Raw genomic sequence first — 18,530 nt, forward strand, 5'->3', positions numbered from 1 at the left:
ACAATTCTAAAAACAGTTTACAACAGTTCAGAAAACAGTTGAAAACATATTTGTTTCAGAAGGCATTTTGCTGAGTAATCTGGGCTTGGTATTAAGTTTGATTTTTAGCATTTAGTGATGATGGGTTGAATATATTTTATTTAATTTAATGCGGGCTATTATCTATAAAAAACAAACCTAACTATAACTGCTTTTACCACATCCTCTGGCAATGAGTTCCAGAGCTTAACTATTATTTGAGTGAAAAAATATTTCCTCCTATATGTTTTTAATAGTAACCTATGTAAACTTCAAGGCATGCCCCCTGGTCTGTAGTTTTGGCATTTATCTATTACACTTCACTCAAGATTTTGTAGACCTATCTCTTCTGCAAGATAAATAACCCTGACCTCTTTAGTTTTTCCTCACTTCTATCCTCTTAACCATTTTGGCCACCGTTCTCTGCATCTTTTCTAATTCTGCTATTTCATATTTGAGATGCAGCAACCAGAATTGTATACAATATTCAAGATGTGTTCACACGATGAAGTGATAAAGCAGCATTATGATGATCTTTCTTTTATTCTCCAATTCTTTCCTTTAGTTTAGTTAGCTCCTTCATGAACACAATCTTCTGAAATTTGATCAAGGTCAACTATCCATTCTTTCTAATTAGTAATTGTCTTCTGCGGTCCTACTCCCGGCATCTGTTAGATTACCAATAGTAGATCAGCAATTTAATTTTTGAGTTTTTTCAGTAGTCCGGAATGTATACCATCCAGTCCAGGTAATAAACTCTCTAGCTTGTTGAATTGACTTATAACATTTTCCAGGATCACCGGGATTAGTTTCAGTTCCTCCATATTGTCACCAAGTAAATACAAAGAAATGGAAAAAAAAAAAAAAGCATCCGTTGATACCCTTGGAGTCCTTTTGGATGTTTACTGGACAGCATTTTGCTTATTCCCACTTATTCGTACTTGTTTGTTCCACAGACAGATCATTTACATACTCCTCAATTAATTTAGTCTCTCAACTAAGCTTTGCATTTATTTTTCCAGTGCTTATGTCACCTCCAGATTCTTTTCTATTTTTAAAAAATGTTCTAATAGTCTCTCTCACATCACCTTTTAATCATGATGGTTATTTGGCCTTCCTTCCTCCTTTTCTAAATACTAAATGCAAATTTTTTTTTTTTTTTTTTAAGGCAGGTAAAATTAAAAAAATAATAATAATAAGAGAACAAATTTGTGCTACATACCTGTTAGCCCATCATTTTTCTAATTTGAGATTAAGCTGAATATTCTACTTAAAGCATCAAGAAATGCAATATCAATTAATGGAGAATTAAGCTGGAATCTTGCTTTCTTTAGTGTTTATAAGGTCCATTTAGAAGCATAATAAATGACAGCAGATAAAGATCAGCATAGCCCATTCATTCTTCCCAGAAAAGTAGTTAGGATTGTAAATGCATTTGTTTCACATTGTTTAGAGAAAGGAGATCTAAGTGACTGTGCAAATTACTGTAAAATCACTTTGACCCCACACATCAGCAAGATTCTATTCAAGATCATTCAATGGAGGTTACAATCATACTTGGAACAAGAATTGCCTGAAGTACAAGCAGGGTTCAGACAAGGGAAATGAACAAGAGACATCACAGATGTGAGATGGATCCTTAAAAAGAAAAAAAGAATATCACCGACTACAGAAAGGCCTTTAAATGCCTAAATCATGAAGAACTCTGGGCTACATTCAGAAGCATGGATATACCAGAGTACCCGATAGTTCTCATGCACAATCTTTACATGGATTAAGAAACAATAGTTTGAATGGAACAAGAAGAAACAGAAAGGTTTAAAATTGGCAAAGTTATATGACAAACAGAACAAATCATCAGAGAAATAGGATTGTATAAAGAAACACAAGGTATGAAAATCTGAGGATGACTCATCAACAACCTTTCTAACATACCCAATTATGAAAATCATATAACGTAGTTTCAAAATGAGCCTGCACCTTAGTGTGAAGACAACTGGTAAAATTAATACATTTCATTATTGATGTAGAAGTAATAGAAATAATAGATAACTTCAACCTACTTGAATCAATTAAAAACAACAACCAAGCAGTCAAAAAATCCAATGATATATCAATCTTGGTAGAATGGCTATGAAAGAACCAGACAAAATCTTCAAGTGCAAAGATGTATCTTTGCATACAAAGATTCAACTTACTCAAGCTAGTAGAGTGCCGTTCATTTTGAACCCTTTGTTGAATTATTTTGCTTTGCTATATATATTTTTTTTCAATAATGCCATATATATATATATATATATATATATATGAAAGTTGGACAGGAAGAAAATTGATGCCTTCTGAATTAAATAATACTGCATAAACCATGGATGGCGCAAAGAACAAATCTTCAGCTTCCAAGGAAAGCTTAGACTTGATCTCCTCTAATTAGTATTAAAGGAGATCAAGCCTAAGCTTTCCTTGGAAGCTGAAGTGGCAAGACTTCAATGTTCATACCTTAGATACAATCAGGTAAAGAGAAAGATCATTAGAGAAAGACATCATGCTTGACAAGGTTGAAGTTCAACATAGAAGAAGAAAACCACTTATGCAATAGATTAGGGGTGTCAAAGTCCCTCCTCGAGGGCCGCAATCCAGTTGGGTTTTCAGTATTTTCCCAATGAATATGCATGAGATCTATTAGCATACAATGAAAGAAGAGCATGCAAATAGATCTCATGCATATTCATTGGGGAAATCCTGAAAACCCAAATGGATTGCAGCCCTCGAGGAGGGACTTTAACACCCCTGCAATAGATCAATACAATAAACGACATCTACGGATTAGAGTAGATGCCACTCTATCAACAATTAATCACCTAACTGAAGACCAAACACAGTTCAGGACAATTAACCAGAGGGTTGCCATGAACAGATACCAGCTTGATAGCACTTAACAGCAACAGAGTTGTCAAAGCCAGCCCAACCAATGAGCAGCAGTTTCACACACATGGCCATGCCTTTTGATGTCACTTTTCAGCCCCTAGCCACTTATACAAAAGGGGCCCAACAAATATCTACACTTGGCCTCACATCCCTCTCAGGCTGCCCCTGAAGACTGTAACTGCTGCTCCAGAACAGGCATCCCCCAACAGCTTTTATGAAATGCAAGTTAGCTTGTATGATCCACAAGACTATCTATGGAGAAAACTCCAACAGACTGGTGATCAACATTATGGTCTCACACATCTTCAATTCAAGGTCTACGCAGCGCTTCAAGATACCATTCCCGTCTTCTCAACAAATATGCCAGAAGATGTTTGACTGCACCTTTGAGTTCCTAGGACCATGCATCTGGAACAGTCTGCCTGCATATCTGTGACAGCTTGCCACATACTGTCACTTCAGGACATACCTTTTCTCCTTGTAGCTACTAAACACTGTTCAAGGACTTCCCCCCATCCCATCTATTGTTTCCTCTAAATCTGAGTTATCAATGTTGAAGTTGCTTATCTCTAACCTGAGTCAATAATGTAAAATCATCTTGCTGTGAGCTACATTGATTCCCCGTTGAAAATTGAGAGATATAAGAAGTTGTACTGTATTTAAGTTTTGCTTTAAGTAGAAATGCGCTATACTTGGATTCCTTCCTCTCATTTATAGACCCTGTATTTATCAAATACCTTTTTGAATATCTAAATTCTAATTAAATCCTGCTCACTTTCTAAAATTAAACAAATATGTGAACCTGATTCTATGGAGAAGTTTTTACATGTGAGAGATAAAAAGTAAGAGAAGGAAATAATATTCAGCAAAATTCAATTTCATTCTAACAACAAATCATCCCAAAAAACTGGTAACACCTTTACTTAGAACTATACCTTGTTAATTCCAGGTGTGTGGCAGTTTTTCTTAGAAATGTATTATTTTCAGGTGAATTACAGATTCCCCCTTCAACACATGCTCACTTTTGAAGAATTCAATTTAAATAATTGTTTCTCTCAGTATATATGTTCTATTTAAAATCTTAAAACAAATGCCAGATTCTTGAGGAAACAAAAATATGGTTACAATTCTTTTGCAGCAGTGACTTCTGGAATTTGAGCTTAATAATGCAAGAATGATATACATCAAGCTTATGATCTTTTCATGTTGTGCATAACTGTGACAACAGTGACCTCTGTAGGAAATACTGAATAAAGTAGAGGGATGGTTACTTCTAGACTGTTGCTAAACATTTTATTTTAATTAAATACAGTCTGTCAAGAAAGCAGCAACTAGTTATAACACAAACTCTACATAGAAAAGAAAGGAAAACACTTAAAAATAAAGATTCAATAGCACCAATCTATGTTATGGTGAAATATTTTTGCAATGATACTAACACGAGCACAGCTATGAGACATTGATACACCAAGGTTATGAAACCTTACAGAGTTGTTTCTACAGTGCTACCAACATAAGCACACAGAGGCAAGTTTGCGAACTTGTCAGACCTCATACCTGTGGCATTTAGGTGCATAGCCTACCTGTTAGAATGCCAATAGTGCTGCTCAAAATTAACAGATAGGACACAATTTAGCAATAATATTGTGAAGAGAAGCATACATAACATAGTAACATATAAACATAACATAGTAGATGACGGCAGATAAAGACCCGAATGGTCCTTCCAGTCTGCCCAACCTGATTCAATTAAAATTTTTTAATTTTTTTCTTCTTAGCTATTTCTGGGCAAGAATCCGGTACTGTGCTTGGATTCCTACTGCCGAAATCTCTGTTAAAACCTACTCCAGCCCATCTACACTCTCCCAGCCATTGAAGCCCTCCCCAGCCCATCCTCCACCAAATGGCCATATACAGACACAGACCGTGCAAGTCTGTCCAGTACTGGCCTTAGTTCAATTTTTAATATTATTTTCCGATTCTAGATCCTCTGTGTTCATCCCACGCTTCTTTGAACTCAGTCACAGTTTTACTCTCCACCACCTCTCTTGGGAGCACATTCCAGGCATCCACCACCCTCTCCGTAAAGTAGAATTTCCTAACATTGCCTTTGAATCTATCACCCCTCAACCTCAAATTATGTCCTCTGGTTTTACCATTTTCCTTTCTCTGGAAAAGATTATGTTCTAAGTTAATACCCTTCAAGTATTTGAACGTCTGAATCATATCTCCCCTGTCTCTCCTTTCCTCTAGGGTATACATATTCAGGGCTTCCAGTCTCTCCTCATACGTCTTCTGGCGCAAGCCACCTATCATTTTCGTCGCCCTCCTCTGGACCGCCTCAAGTCTTCTTACGTCTTTCGCCAGATACGGTCTCCAAAACTGAACACAATACTCCAAGTGGGGCCTTACCAATGACCTGTACAGGGGCATCAACACCTTCTTCCTTCTACTGGCTACGCCTCTCTTTTTACAGCCCAGAATCCTTTTGGCAGCAGCCACTGCCTTGTCACACTGTTTTTTCGCCTTTAGATCTTCGGACACTATCACCCCAAGGTCCCTCTCCCCGTCCGTGCATATCAGCTTCTCTCCTCTTAGCATATACGGTTCCTTCTGATTATTAATCCCCAAATGCATTACTCTGCATTTCTTTGCATTGAATTTTAGTTGCCAGGCATTAGACCATTCCTCTAACTTTTGCAGATCCTTTTTCATATTTTCCACTCCCTCTTCGGTGTCTACTCTGTTACAAATCTTGGTATCATCTGCAAAAAGGCACACTTTTCCTTCTAACCCTTCAGCAATGTCACTCACAAACATATTGAACAGGATCAGCCCCAGCACCGAACCCTGAGGGAATCCACTATTCACCTTTCCTTCCTCCGAGCGACTTCCATTAACCACCACCCTCTGGCGTCTGTCCGACAGCCAGTTTCTAACCCAGTTCACCACTTTGGGTCCTAACTTCAGCCCTTCAAGTTTATTCAACAACCTCCTATGAGGAACTGTATCAAAGGCTTTGCTGAAATCTAAGTAAATTACATCTAGCATATGTCCTCGATCCAGCTCTCTGGTCACTCAATCAAAAAATCCAATCAAGTTCGTTTGGCACGATTTACCTTTTGTAAAGTCATGTTGCCTCGGATCCTGTAACCCATTAGATTCAAGGAAGTAAACTATCCTTTCTTTCAGCAATACTTCCATTATTTTTCCAACAACTGAAGTGAGGCTCACTGGCCTGTAGTTTCCTGCTTCATCCCTGTGACCATTTTTATGAATAGGGACCACATCCGCTCTCCTCCAATCCCCAGGAATCACTCCCGTCTCCAGAGATTTGTTGAACAAGTCTTTAATAGGACTCGCTAGAACCTCTCTGAGCTCCCTTAGTATCCTGGGATGGATCCTGTTTGGTCCCATCGCTTTGTCCACCTTCAGTTTTTCAAGTTGCTCATGAACACTCTCCTCCGTGAACAGCGCAGAATCTACTCCATTTTCTCGTGTAACTATGCCAGACAATCTCGGTCCTTATCCAGGATTTTTTTCTGTGAACACAGAACAGAAGTATTTGTTTAGCACATTTGCTTTTTCCTCATCACTCTCCACATGTTCCCAGCATTTTAGTTTAGCAATTCCATTTTTCATCTTCCTCCGTTCACTAATATATCTGAAAAAAATTTTGTCTCCCTTTTTTACAATTTTAGCCATTTGTTCTTCCGCCTGTGCTTTCGCCAGGCGTATCCCTCTCTTGGCTTCTTTCAGTTTCATCCTGTAGTCCTTTCTGCACTCCTCTTCTTGGGTTTTTGTATATTTCACGAACGCCAACTTTTTCACCTTTATTTTCTCTGCCACTAGTTTGGAAAACCATATCGGCTTCCTTTTTCTCTTGTTTTTATTGATTTTCTTCACATAAATGTCCGTAGCCATTTTTATCGCTCCTTTCAGCTTAGACCACTGTCTTTCCACTTCCTTTATGTTCTCCCATCCTAACAGCTCTTTCTTCAGGTACTCTCCCATTGCATTAAAGTTCATACATTTGAAATCCAGGACTTTAAGTAACGTGCGGCCCCTCTCCACTTTAGTCGTTATATCAAACCAAACCATTTGATGATCGCTACTTCCCAGGTGAGCACCCACTTGAACATTAGAGATACTCTCTTCATTTGTGAGGACCAGATCCAATATCGCTTTTTCCCTTGTGGTTTCTGTCACCATTTGTCTGAGCAGAGCCTCTTGAAAGGCATCCACAATCTCCTTACTTCTTTCCGATTCCGCTGACGGAACATTCCAGTCCGCATCTGACAGGTTGAAATCTCCCAACAGCAGAACCTCCTCTTTCCTTCCAAACTTTTGGATATCCACAATCAGATCCTTATCAATTTGCTGCGACTGAGTCGGCGGTCTTTAGACTACAATATGAGGAAGTTATTTAACAAATTGATATTATTGCTAATCCCAAATACTTGCTCTCAACCGATCACAATCTTTATGATATTTTGCTATATATATTATACTTGCAAACTACTTAAGGTAGGGCTGTGTTTAAGGAAGGTAGTACATAATCTTCTTATATTTACATAAATTAACAATTGTTGTTATCAAACTTTGTGAAACTTGTTGTGAAACTTTGAATGGTGATGCACCTGGGGTTTTTTATTTTATGTTTCATTTTTTAGATGGATAAACTGAACATTTAGTTTTTGTCTTTTCCATCTATGAAGGGAATGAAGTCTAAATTTATTGATGAAAGGTCTTTTGGTTATGGTGCAGTTAGTAGCTGGAATTCTTTACGTTTTGAACATTTATCTAAGTTAGAAAACAGCTAAAAGCACACTTGTTTACCAAGTTTGTATGCACTGATGTTATGTCATTTCATTTGATACATAGTAGCATAGTAGATGACGGCAGATAAAGACCCGAATGGTCCATCCAGTCTGCCCAACCTGATTCAATTTAAATTTTTTTTTTTTTTCTTCTTAGCTATTTTTTGGATTCTCGCCCAGAAATAGCTAAGAAGAAAAAAAAAAAAAAATTTAAATTGAATCAGGTTGGGCAGACTGGATGGACCATTCGGGTCTTTATCTGCCGTCATCTACTATGCTACTATGTATCAAATGAAATGACATAACATCAGTGCATACAAACTTGGTAAACAAGTGTGCTTTTAGCTGTTTTCTAACTTAGATAAATGTTCAAAACGTAAAGAATTCCAGATACTAACTGCACCATAACCAAAAGACCTTTCATCAATAAATTTAGACTTCATTCCCTTCATAGATGGAAAAGACAAAAACTAAATGTTCAGTTTATCCATCTAAAAAATGAAACATAAAATAAAAAACCCCAGGTGCATCACCATTCAAAGTTTCACAAAACAACAAAGCTTAAATAAAATTAGAGCCTCAACATGAAGCCAGTGATAACTCGCAAACCAAGGGGCATTTTTAATCCAGTGTTGTACAGTATAGTAACTATGCAAATGTAACTAGTTACTTTTACTTGTAAAGGAGTACATGATAACATTTTGTACTTTTCCTGAAGCAATAATTCCATCAATTTTTACTTCTCTGGACCCTTTCGATTAGCACCATGTCTTTCTTCACATACAGTGACCAGTGCTGGACGCAGTATTCTAGGTGAGGGCGGTACCATGGCCTGGTACAGCGGCACGATAACCTTCTCCAATCTGTTCATGATTCCTTTCTTAATCATTCCTAGCATTCTGTTCGCCCTTTTCGCCACCACCACACATTGCGTGAACAGCTTCATCGACTTGGCGACCAGTACTCCCAAGTTTCTTTCCTGGGGGTATCTCCAATTGCTGCACCAGACATCCTGTATTCGTGTATAAGATTTTTGTTACCGACATACATCACCTTACACTTATCCACATTAAACCTAATTTGCCATGTCGCGGCCCATTTCTTGAGCGCGTTTATGTCACGTTGTAGGTCTTCGCAATCCTCCTGCATCTTCAGTACTCTGAATAACTTCGTATCATCTGCAAATTTAATCATCTCACTTGTCGTACTAATTTCCAGGTCGTTTATAAATATGTTGAAGAGCACGGGTCCAAGCACCGAACCCTGCGGCACTCCACTCATGACGGTATTCCAGTCCGAGTATTGTCCATTTACCCCACTCTCTGTTTCCTATCCGCCAGCCAGTTTTTAATCCACGTGAGTATTTCACCCTCGATTCCATGGCTCTCAATTTTTCGAAGTACAGTGGTACCTTGGATTACGAGCATAATCCGTTCCAGGAGCATGCTCGTAATCCAAAATGCTCGTATATCAAAGCAAGTTTCCCCATAGGAAGTAAGGGAAACTTGCTTTGATATGTTCTCACCCCCCCCCCTCCACGAGGCTAGCAGCGCTGCTCCCCCCCCGCGAACCGGCATTGCTCCCCCCGAAGGCCCCCCCCGCGAACCGGCACCCTCCCCCCCCACGATCCGGCACCCCCCCGCCGCCATCGGGCCCCCCCGCCGCTGCCATCGGGCACCCCCCCCGCCGCGACCTGAGGTCCCCCCAACCCACCCAAACTTTTTCTTACTTTTCTGTAGCCTCCGCAGCGGTACTGGCATCAGCATGTCCTATGCATGCCGGTGCCTGAAGATGTGCTTCCTGTGATGGGCCTGAGAGTTCACGTTCGACGTGAACTCTCAGGCCCAGCACAGGAAGCACATCTTCAGGCACCGGCACCACGCACAGGACATGCTGGTGCCAGTGCCGCTGCGGAGGCTACAGAAAAGTAAGAAGAGGGTTCGGGTGGGTTGGGGGGACCTCAGGTCGCAGCGGGGGGGGGTGTGCCCGATGGCAGTGGGGGGGGCCCGATGGCGGCAGGGGGGGTGCCGGATCGCTGGGGGGAGGGTGCCGGTTCGCAGGGGGGGGGGGCGCTCGCAAATCGAAGCGCGCTCGGTTTCCGAGGCGCCGATTTTGCAAATGTTTTGCTCGTCTTGCAAAACACTCGCAAACCGGTGCACTTGTAAACCGAGGTTCCACTGTAGTTGTTCATGCAGAACCTTGTCAAATGCCTTCTGAAATTCCAGATATACAATGTCGACCGGGTCACCCTTGTTTATCTGCCTGTTTACTCCCTCGAAGAAGTGCATCAAGATCTTCCTTTGCTGAAGCCGTGCTGGCTGATCCTCATCATATTGTGTCCGTCAAGGTGATCAATGATGCGGTCCTTTATCAGCGCCTCTACCATCTTTCCAAGTACCAAGGTCAGACTCACCGTAGTTTCCCGGATCTCCCCTCGAACCTTTCTTGAAGATCAGCGTAACATTTGCCACTTTCCAGTTTTCCAGAATCCTTCCCGATTTGATCGACAGATTGGCTATTAGTTGAAGCAGTTCAGCTATAGCCCCTTAGCATACCTTAACAGATTAATAACAGATACCTAAGGAACCACATGCCAAATGTCCTGAATCACACTTAGAACTTAGCATTGCTTTCTATCTAACCCTGGACCAATTACCCTCACCAAGTTGAAGGATGCATAGAAAAGTCCTTAGCTTCCTCGCTCCCAGCCAATGTTTCACAGCTAGCTTCTGGATCAGCCATAGCCGGCATCACAAGGTTATGTAGACAGGATACCTCAGCTCTGCAGTGTGTCAGTCTGTCTTCTTGGGCTGTCTCTATTAAGGGGTTTCCCTATATATCTATGTCTTTTTCTGATTTCTTTTTTAAGTACATGCTTGAGTGTTGTGTTGAAATTCTAAAATAAAATGTAAAAAACAAAAGGGTGTAGAATCATAACCCCGCCAGGTCATTCTCCCACCCTCACTATTACCTCAGACCTCCCCATCCCCCAATCACAAGCAGCCCCTCCCCTGATCTTGCCTGGACCACCCCAGATCTCACCCTAGACTCCCTGCCTCTCCATCTGAATCAGGACCTCCAATCTAAACAATCCTGCCCTGATCCCCGATAGAGACTACTTCTAGTGGAATAAGGTAACATTCTGGATGATGGCATCGACCCAGGCTGCAGTGGAATGTAACCTGGGTCCCCTGTACAGCTATAGCAGACTTCTTGTTAGGTCATGGGAAGGGGGTGAGAGGCATGTTTTTTTTCCTATCAAAGGTCAGGGTCCTTGGGTTGGGATGGGATTGTTTAGATCAAGGTGTTCAGTATTCACTTGGAAGGATCTGGATTCAGATGGGGGGCTACAGGCTCTGAGATGAGATTGAGGACTCTGGGGTGAGACCACGAGATCAATTTGAGGGAGGACTAAGATGCAGAAGATGAAGGTACACCACTAAGATATTTAGTTATTTAAAGGTGTCCCTGCACTGCAGTACATGTAGGGACAAGTAGCACAGGTGCTTCCGCTCTCTGCAACTGCATGTAATGTAGTACTATTTGGTGTCTGTGTGTTAAATGCAAGGCAAATGCTGAACATGTCCCTAGCATTTACTGCAAAGGCTTTGCAGTTATGCATGTTATTTTTTGCATTAAATATGAATTAACTACAAATCCTACTACACTTTAGTAAAAAGGCCCCTATAAGAAGTTTTACACGTACATTTTTAAATCTTGTAAATCATTGTACTATTGTTTAATTTGAAAAAACTGTTTCCTACTTTTTGTTAGATGTTCGGACTATGCAGCAGCGCTCATTTTGATCTACGGAGACTTCATAAACATCTTTGGGATACGACAAATTGCGAATCCTCCACTGGAAACTTGTCTTCTGGTCTTTTCGCATAAAAATAGGCTATGTTAAACAAATAAAACACTTATTAATCATTGTAAGCAGTTTGCACATCACCATTTATGGTGACAAACACCCTAAATTTACAATTTAACTTTAAGCACTGCAAGGTCAAGAGACATTATTCAATGTTACTATTTATTTCTAATGCACTACTAGATATACATTGCACTCTACGGTACATATAAGAATAAGAGAGACATCCATGCTCCATGGAATACAATTTAATCACGACAAATATACATGACAATAAAAAAAAGACTTTACAGGAAATGTATTATTATCTAGAAGTGTTTTAGACTTAAAAGCAATCACAAAAAAACTCAAGAAGTTTATATGCCTAGTCATCAAACCAGAGCATGTTTGTTGTGAAAATTATTTATAAGTGTTAAGGCAGGGCTGTGGAGTCGGTAGATAAACCCTTCGACTCCGACGCCTCAGTTTCTGGTACCCACGACTCCGACTCCAGGTACCCAAAATGTCTCCGACTCCAACTCCATAGCCCTGGTGCTAGGTAACAAGTGTGGTCTAAGAACATTTCCACCATTTTAAAATGAAGTTTACCAGCACTTGACTAACTGACAGCTCCAAAGTCATTTAAAAAAAAAAAAAAAAAAAAAAAAAAACAGCATATCACTATGCTCATCAGAAAACATGGTCTGAGAGCATCACCAAAGTAAACAAACAAACAAACAAAAAAAAAGCAGAGAACACTAGACAGTCAAACTGGAAAATATGCTTTAATAAAAACATATATAATTGACTAAAAGGTTGTATAACACAAAACCACCTTGTATGGCGTATTAGCAGTTACAACTGAGACAATACCGACATCAAAAGCACAATATTCAATTATATTTAGCAGGCCAGGATGGTTCCCAGCTGGCTAAATGTCACTTGGCCAACTATCCACCAATATTCAGTGGGAGATAGCCTGCTACTGCTTCCTGTCTATGAGGGGACAGGAAGCAGTAGAAGAGGGAAAGAATCCAGGCCACTAAAGTCTGTGAGTTTGCTTCACTCATGCTGCCAGGAAGGAGAAGCATCAGATCCTGCGGGGAGAGCATGGAAACCTGGACTGCAGCGCTGGCCTTGCAATGAAGACCACTGCTCTAGGCCCATTATTTGAAGTCTATGCAGTTCTCAAAGCTGATCAGTGTTTCCTTGTTTGTTTCAAGAGTGTCTGTACACCTTGAAATAGAAGCAATTTGAATTTTAAGATCACAGCATTCATAGAGGGCGTGGCTTTGGAGCGGAACTAAATGGCTGGGTAGTGGAGTTGCTCTGTGAAGACAAGCTATTTGACAGAGATCATAGCCATAAAAAATTCAAATTTCACTCTGAAAAGTGAGGTAGAGGTGGATAATGGCTTCGGGAAAGCAAAACAAAAATTTGGCGGCGGGGAGCAGCTCAGGAAGCGGGAAGCGATCGAAACTTGATACGGCTTCACCGATGTCAGTTCCGTTGCCGCCGGAGGATGTAGAAAATAAAGACATAATGAAGGAAATACAGGCGGTAAAGGAAATAGTATTGGAATGCGCTAAAAATATAAAAGAAGTGAAAGAAGAGGTGGTATGTTTATCAAATAAACTGCAAGCAATGGAATTGAAAGTGGATCAAATTGAGAAAAGAGTGGAAAAGTGTGAGGAGGAAAGTATAAAGCACATGGAACACAGTAAGGAAATTGAAGCACTTAAAAGGGAGCTGGAAGATTTGTCCAATAGGGAACGAAGGAGCAATTTAAGGGTGCTTGGGGTCCCGGAGGGAATTGAAAAGTCGGATCCGATTGGATTTTTGATTAATTTTTTGCCCAAGGTGCTCCCGATGCAAAACAAGTTTCCATTGGAAATAGAACGTGCACACAGGGTCCCAACGAGATTATCAAACAGCCAAAAAGGACCACGTCCACTGATCTTTAAGCTACTTAGATATCAACAGGTAGCTGAAATAATTAAATTAGCTAAAGATAATAAAAACTTAAAGTGTCAGGATTCAAAGATTTACATAGTGCCTGACTTTGCCAGAGCAACGGCACAAAAGAGAAAGCAGCTATTAGACCTGAGACCACAGCTGAGAAGTCTGGGAGCTAGATATGGGCTCATATACCCGGCAACTATGCGGGTCACTTATAAAAATAAAACTTTGAATTTTGATACTGCAGATAAACTTAAGGAGTTTTTGGAGCAGTGTGAATCACCAATGGCTACTTAATAGAGACTTGGATGGAAGTATTTGTGTTCTTGGTTGAAATGTTTATTTTTGTTTGGAAATTTCTATGTTAAAGGAAGAAAAAAGAAAAAAAAAAGAGTTAATAGGATTCTGAAGGCATGGCTGCAGTTGGATTTCAAATACATTCCACATTCTATCTTGTCATGAGGCAAATGGAATGTAGCCTGCAAGAGTATAAGAGATGCAATATTACAGACCTTTTAAAGGACAGAGGTTAATAAGATGGATTGTACTGACTTGCTGTTTGGACAGACAGACTGAGAAACGATAGAGGATTGTGCAAAACAGATTGAAGGAAATAAGTTCTAAATAGTATTGAGAAGATATAAACTACAAGCAAGAGGACATTAAATAGAATGGATCTGCAAGCAAGATGAGAGTTAGACTGTGACTTTGTAAGCCTTACAATTTTCATTTGCATAAAAGGGGAAGTCAGCTGTGATATATGGAATAAGACATTGTAATGGAAATTCTCTAAATGCAGCAGAGGATTTTTTGAAGATGGTTCTGGTATATAGTTGACCTGACCTTAAAATAAAAATGACAGAGCTACGATGTTCAAAAAAAAAAAAAAAAAAGGAACAGGGTTTGTATATGTAGAATGTGAAGGATCTATGATTGGCACCACAAGTTTGAAATTGTGGTCATTGTAAATCTTTATGCAAAACAATTGGAAAGGAGATTTAAGGTGGATCAAAAGATGAGACTGAGAATGTATAAACAGTAGTGTGAGAGGATAGAATTTGATATGGATCTGCAAGCAAGAGGAGATTTGAAATGAGACTTTATGAGACATATAGCATCTTATTACAAGAAAAGGAAATTTGTTGTTATGTATGGACTATAGTTTTAAAATTGCAAATCTATTAATGCAACAAGAGTCATAATATTGTTGTTTGGGATAAAAATTGGTCTGAACTTAATATAAATAATGGTGGATATACGAGGAGATTAAAAAAAAAAAAAAAAAAAAATTAATTAGAAGTTTTGGTAAAAGCGAAGGATGTAGGAAAGTTTGGATGTTATAATATAAAGCATATGATATAAGAGAATGTTGTGAATGGAGTGGAAATTAAAAGGGTAGCAAATATGCTAGTGTGGAAATGGGTATGGAATGTTAGGAGGGTTAAAAGCATTCATCACACATTTAAGGAGCTCCTTTACCCGAATAACTTCAGCCAGCACAGTTGAAAAGAGTTTTCTCTGTGTGTTTAGAAACCATTATTGATTTTGCTGGCACCCTATTCGGTGATGAAATTAAAGTCCAACTTAGCTGGTTTAAGATGCACAATGATTGGAGATTATGGTGTGATTGATTAGGAAAAATATTGTTCAGTTTGAATGATCACAAAGCAGCCCAACAGGAGAGAGCTTCACCCTTAGGCTGCCACCTTGGAGCTCAGCCTCCCAGAAGTTGACATACGATTCATAAAATTCAGTTTTATCTTCAAAACATTGTTGCAAGCAACAGCTATATATAGAAGGAGCACGTTAGGACAAGGGAAGGGCACGATTTTGGGACAAAGGCTGGAAGGCAGGGAGGTGGGGCATGAACTCAGGACACAGAAGGAAGGGAGGGGCATGAACATAAACACAGAAGGGAGGGAGGAAGGAGGCACTAGCTTGGGACATAGGAGGAAGGGAACAGAAAGGGAGAATTGTTGGGCATGAGTGTAAGTGAAAGGGAAAGAGATGGTGCACATAGGGAAAGGAAGAAAGAGGGCATAGAAAGAGGAATGAGGTAGAGATGCATGGGGAATAGAAGGATGAGGGAAAAATGTTGGATATGGCAGTGGAGAGGGAACAGAGGAACAGAATGAAGAGGATGCAAGGGGGAGGAATGTTGGACGTAGTGATGGAGGAAGAGATGTAGCATTGTGCTGGAGAGGTGTGAGAGAAGGAGAAATGGACATGACTTGTGGGCAGTGGTGATAAATGCTGCACATGATCCGGGGGATGAGAGGGGAAAAATGTTGGATGTGGCAGTAGAGGGGGTGGGAGAGATGCCTGGATCTCTCAAGACAGATGGACAGTGAGACAGAAAGAGAGGGAGACATGTTGCCAATAGGGATGGAAGAGAGAGGAAGAAAAGTTGGACTCATGGAGGGACAGAGAGAGATGTTGGTTGGGGAAGGGAATAAGGTCCGGAGAAGAGGAAGTGTGCAGGAGGCAGAAAAAAAGAAATGTTGGATGTACAGTCAGAAGAAAGTGCAACCAGGGATTAATAAAATCACTAGAAAACAAAGGTAGGAAAAATTATTTTATTTACAATTTAGTGATTGAAATGTGTCAGTTTTGAGAATTTATATCTGCTGTCTATATTTTGCACTATATTTGTCAGATTCCACCAAAAGTGTAGTGGGATATGGGCCTGAGGGGAAGATTCTCAAAACTTATATTAGTATTTTGGAAATCAATTTGGCCTCAAATAAATAGGATGTTAGAGAATCCGGTGGCCTTGACATATGATACTATTTTATTTGGCATGTCAATGAGAGCAAAGTCAGATTTCGTCAAATAATAATAAACTTTTATTTATATTGACTGGAGTTGCCATTCAACAGATTACATTCAATTGGAAAAATTATGACAGATTGAACTATAATTTTTGGTGGAATTCTGTATGTCACATATATAAAATGGAGCACATGATAGCAACACAAAGAGGATATTTTGGTAAATTTCAGAAGATTTGAGGACCATTAACAGACTTTTGTAATGAGTAATAACATTTTCCCAAAGTAAGATATTTGACATGAAGGGATGTGGGTGGGTATAAGTATTAAAACCTGTAATGTACAAGAATATTTAAATATATATTTTACATCACGGTATGTATTGGGTCCTAGCTCATTGAGTACACTCCTGATTGGTTATATTTGGAATGGCGACTCCTGTGTCCTTTATATCCTTGTCACATTCTCAGTATCAAGATGCCCAGATTGTATAAAGAAAATAGAATTTCAGAAATGTGTGAGCAATGGAATCCTTTACATCTCTCATGGTGGGGAAAAGTACAAACAATTAAAATGATGATGTTGCCTGTGGTTTGCTATCAAATGAGTATGATACCAATGTTTTTTCAGGGGTCATTTTATAAAAAATCTTACAAAATTTGTTTGGTTGGGGAAAAGGCCCAGAATTGCTTTAGCAACATTACAAAGAACAATTGTAGAGGGAGGGGTAAATTTTCCAAATTTTTATACGTACCATCAAGCCTATATTTTAAGACAGGGTATGTATTGGATCCTCCCAGATCTCATGGAGAATGTGCCTGATTGGTTGTACTTAGAATGGCGGCTTCTGTTCCCATTACATTTAGAACATGTAGTGAGTATAAAATTACCAAGGAAGTATAAAGATAATAGGATTTTACTGGATACCTGGAAGACCTTAAGATTTGTTAGCAATCTGTCACCAGATCCAATTGCAAAATCGTTAAGTCAATCTATTTGGGTTAACCCCAGGATCAAGATTGGTGGGTTCAAGATTGTCTGGAAGCAGTGGATAATAGCTGGTATAAGGACATTGAATGATGTTATTTTGGATGGTTCACTGCTTAGTTTTTCACAGTTGCAATTTAAATTTGGCTTAAATAAAACACAATATTTTAAATGGATGCAATTGAAGCAGGCTATTCAGGCAGGGTTCCCTGAATGGAAGGGTCTAAATTCGCAATATAGTCTGCAGGTCCTCTGCTTCCAGGCGGATTTTATGGGACACCAAGCCGCAAAATGGTATAAAATGATATTTGGTTTTTTAAATTAAAAAAAGATAACTGGTCTTAGGGATATTTGGAGTATTGAGATTGGACAGGAGATTTCTGCATCTCAATGGCAAAAATTTTGGTCCTGGAGGTTAAGGTCTACAAAATCAGCATCTATGAGTCAAACGTGGTTATTTCTATTACATCGTGTTTTTTGGATCCCGACACGTTTACAAAAATTAGATAGTAGTAGATCCAATAGATGCTGGCATTGTAGATTAGAAGTAGGGACATTAGATCACTTGATTTTCTTTTGTCCCTGTATAAATGCATTCTGGAAATTAATTTGGCCCCAAATTAATAAATTATTAGAAAATCATGTAGGACTCTCATATGATACAATTTTATTTGGTACAGCGATGAGAACTCAGAGTCCGATATCTGCAAAAAATAACAAATTATTATTAATATTGACAGGGGTCGCCATGCAACAAATAACTCAAAACTGGAAAGATTATACGAAATTAAACTATACATTCTGGTGGAATTCAGTTTGCCACATATATAAGATGGAAAAAGCATATGCGTTACAACAAGGGAGTTATAATTTTAAGAAAATATGGGGACCATTGATTAATTATTCTAATGATCAGACATCTTAGCACCTGATAGAGTTAAGGGAAGGGGATGGGGATGAGTGAGGGTGGGATTGTGATTAAAAAAGAGAAGAATTTTGAAGAAATGGGGGAAGACATTTTATTATTTAAGAATTTTGGAATGTTAGCGCAAGTGAAATATTGTAATTGTTTATGATTGTATAATATGTATAAATCACTTGTTGTAAGAGTTTAAAATGAATAAAGAATTTAAACAACAAAAAAAAAAGAAAATAGAATTTTATTAGACACTTGGAAAACTATGAGGTATGTCAGCAACT

General features: G+C 39.2%; 1 protein-coding gene across 3 annotated transcripts in view; it reads right to left on the minus strand.

Annotated features, from left to right (window-relative positions):
- The window catches only part of DPCD (deleted in primary ciliary dyskinesia homolog (mouse)), an 84,352-nt gene that overhangs the window by 45,401 nt on the left and 20,421 nt on the right, over positions 1-18,530 (minus strand). For all 3 annotated transcript variants that reach the window (XM_033940295.1, XM_033940294.1, XM_033940297.1), the window contains exon 4: positions 11,528-11,661. In XM_033940295.1, coding sequence (XP_033796186.1) covers positions 11,528-11,661 — 134 coding nt within the window. The remainder of the gene's footprint in view (positions 1-11,527; positions 11,662-18,530) is intronic.

This window comes from Geotrypetes seraphini, chromosome 4 (assembly GCF_902459505.1).
Source record: "Geotrypetes seraphini chromosome 4, aGeoSer1.1, whole genome shotgun sequence".
In the NCBI taxonomy this organism is placed as follows: domain Eukaryota; kingdom Metazoa; phylum Chordata; class Amphibia; order Gymnophiona; family Dermophiidae; genus Geotrypetes; species Geotrypetes seraphini.